This window comes from Gossypium arboreum, chromosome 5 (assembly GCF_025698485.1).
Source record: "Gossypium arboreum isolate Shixiya-1 chromosome 5, ASM2569848v2, whole genome shotgun sequence".
NCBI classification, from domain to species: domain Eukaryota; kingdom Viridiplantae; phylum Streptophyta; class Magnoliopsida; order Malvales; family Malvaceae; genus Gossypium; species Gossypium arboreum.
Window position 1 is genome coordinate 771279 of NC_069074.1, and position 3102 is coordinate 774380.

The following is a 3102-nucleotide window of genomic DNA, read 5'->3' on the forward strand; positions in this document are numbered from 1 at the left end:
CCTTTTCTTTGAGATTCCCTGCATTTTTTTTTCTTTCGTTTTCCCTCGTGTCGTCCAAACACTGTCTGGAATAAGGCGCACTTTAGTTAAATCATTGACACGTCAGATTAAAGACGGTGTAGGTTAGTGCACCCGGCGTATTTTTATTAACTTTTACATTTGAAAAAAAAAAATTATCGGAGGAAAGTTTGCCGGGAAAACGACTTTCCGTGACTTTGTCGGAAGTGGTTCCCCACAAAATAGCCGTTTTATATATATATATATATAAAACTTTACTTTTAAAAAAAACCAAGAATTTCTGTTTTAAAAGTACAATTAAGTGCCAATTCAACTGGATTTTAACTTCATATTAATTATTATTACAGTGTTGAGAGTTAATAGAGATTTCTCTTGAATAGAAACAAAAGAGAGTGTTATGAGTATGGAGTAATTTAAAAATCGCAATCAGTATTTACTTTTTAATGAGTACGGAGTAATTAATCACTAAATTCGGTTGTGGATAAAACCAGAAAATATAGAAACAAAAGAGAGTATACCCCAACGTCGAAAGCTTAAAAGAGCTTCTTTCTCTGTAGTTCATCATCAAAGTTCCAATATTTTTCTCAGTTTGGTTCTTTAAAAGAAAGAACATTTTTTTTCTTTTTTGGCTTTGCTTTTGTTTGGTGGTTGATCTCTTCTTTTGCTTCTTCATGTTCTCATTTTCATGTCTAAGCCCATAGAGCATGATTACATAGGTTTATCAGAGCAGCAGCTCCCTTCAATGGAGAAAAGCTCTGATAAAAAGGATGGTTTACACTTGAAAGATACTGAGTTGAGACTCGGTTTACCCGGGTCCGAGTCACCGGAGAGGGAGGATCATGACCAAAACGTGCTTTCACTGAAGAGTTTTGTGTCAGGGGCAAAAAGAGGTTTTTCTGACGCACTCGATGGTGGCGGTAATTGGGTTTTCTCCGGCGGCAGTGGTGGAGGAACTGAAGGGTTGTTTTCTCCTAGACGTGGCGGTAAAAATAATGGAGGAAAAGATCTTTCTGGGTCGGATTCGGGTTCGGTTTTGAAAGATGGAGCAGCTCGGAAGCCATCGGTGGTTCAAGAGAAGAAGCCTCAGGTAGCTGCTACCAGTAGCCATGGAAATGGGAATATTGCTCCAGCTTCAAAGTAAATTATTGCTTCATTTCCTTTATTTGTTCTTTTTAATTTTTTTTTTACCTTTTTTCACCCCTTAATTCAGTTTATTTAATAATAATAAAAAAAAGTTTGATAACAACATTTTCTATGGCTATAAGCAGTGGAATTAGGCACAAAAATTACGTAAATTCTGATGAATTTATTCTTCCATGATCTACATGTTTATAACAAGTGTGAAACTTTTGATAGTGCAAATTGAATTTGTTCAGGTTGGTTAGTGTTTAAACTTGTCTTCTCTGTAGCTACCGTGTTGTCTTTGGTTTTGGTCTCATAATTACAAAATTATTTACTCTTTGGCTTTCTATGCAAGAAATATAGTCTTTTATCTTCCGGTTGATGTTTTTAACAGGGCACAGGTAGTTGGATGGCCACCAATTCGGTCTTTCCGAAAGAATACGATGGCTTCTCACCCTCCGAAGAATGATGATGGTGATGGTAATGCAGAGGCCAAGTTAGGATCAGGATGTCTGTATGTCAAAGTTAGTATGGATGGTGCTCCATACCTGAGAAAAGTTGATCTCAAAATCTATGGCAGCTACAAAGAACTCTCCTCGGCACTGGAAAAGATGTTCAGTTGCTTCACAATTGGTAATTTTACTCGAAAATCTGATGTGTTTTTCAGTAGCAGATCACATAGAATGAAGTGGTATGTGTGCATACTAGCCAGAATAGCCTTTGAAAAGGGTTTATTTGTGGTTTCGTAATTGACTGGTTCAGGTCAGTGTGGTTCTCATGGAGTTTCTGGCGGTGATGGATTGTCTGAGAGCCGGTTAATCGATCTTCTGCACGGTTCCGAGTATGTACTCACCTATGAAGATAAAGACGGTGACTGGATGCTGGTGGGCGATGTTCCTTGGGAGTAAGTTAATTTTCAACTTATTGGGTTGATTTTCAACATCATTATTCTTTAGTTAGCGCTTATTTAAGTGCCTGGTTCCGTTCGCAGGATGTTTACCGACTCGTGTAAGAGATTGAGGATCATGAAGAGTACAGAGGCTATCGGCCTAGGTATGCTATAGTAGGATTTCTTCATTTCTTGTTAGTTTTTGATTGCCTGTTCATTACAAATGCAAAATGGTCATCTTTGTAACATGTTCGAAAACCCTGTTCCTTTAGTTACACGAAAGTGTTTACTTCCGAACAAGTAATCACTGAGACATGTTTTTTCAGCTCCGAGGGCTATGGAGAAGTGCAAAAACCGTACCTAGACGATTCAATGTCACTGTAACTACTGAAAGCATAAGATGGAAGTTTGCTACTATAGATATTTATATATATATATATATATGTGAATGTCAAAAGCCTTTGACTATTTATCAAAATCCGTGTCTTCTATTTGCTTCTAAAGCATGTTTCTAAGCACTGAAGGCTTTGCTATTGTTAGTAGGGCAAGATAAAAAAAAAAAAAAAAAAAATGTACTTTAAGACATTAATTTCCAGGTTATATAGATTTGTTGTTGTATGGCTATGTGTTTTATTGTCTCTCTGCTTAAGGCTAAATGGTTTGCTAACTGTCTATAATCTCCATCTTTCAATAAAATAAAGGGCATTTTTATGATAATTCTTCATTTCATATTATATGTTCAAGCTAAAGATCGCATGAAATTTAATAAAGGTGCACGTGGGACTTCCTTAGACGCAGCAATACTTTTTTTATACTACTATTTTTATTACCATCCGTTCAAATCATTAAATGGAAGGAATATATACTATTTATGTCCTCTTGTTGTAATTGAATTAAAGCTGAAATAGTAAAAATTTCAGTAAAAATAATTATTTAAGGGTTGAAGATGCATTTCTTAAACATAGAGAATTTAAGATGTAAAAATATAATAATAATTATATTTAAATAATGTTACTAATATATTTTTATAAATGTGTATATTCATTTCTTTAAATGTGTATATCTTAATTAAA

At 35.1% G+C, this 3102-nt stretch overlaps 1 protein-coding gene across 1 annotated transcript; it reads left to right on the plus strand.

Moving 5' to 3' along the window:
* The first annotated feature begins 295 nt into the window (after nt 1-295).
* Nucleotides 296-2746, plus strand: LOC108454596 (auxin-responsive protein IAA27). The gene is made up of 5 exons (XM_017753102.2): nt 296-1155; nt 1535-1773; nt 1903-2044; nt 2132-2193; nt 2356-2746. Exons 1-5 carry the CDS (start codon nt 704-706, stop codon nt 2391-2393), a joined length of 933 nt encoding a protein of 310 aa, XP_017608591.1. The 5' UTR covers nt 296-703; the 3' UTR covers nt 2394-2746.
* Nucleotides 2747-3102: the final 356 nt, after the last annotated feature.

What these genes read in the sequence shown, in the direction of transcription:
- LOC108454596 (XM_017753102.2), top strand. Translation starts at nt 704, where the DNA reads ATGTCTAAGCCCATAGAGCATGATTACATAGGTTTATCAGAGCAGCAG. An exon ending in GTTCAGTTGCTTCACAATTG is followed by an intron (nt 1,774 to 1,902) that starts GTAATTTTACTC and finishes TGACTGGTTCAG; the next exon opens with GTCAGTGTGGTTCTCATGGA. An exon ending in TACAGAGGCTATCGGCCTAG is followed by an intron (nt 2,194 to 2,355) that starts GTATGCTATAGT and finishes ATGTTTTTTCAG; the next exon opens with CTCCGAGGGCTATGGAGAAG.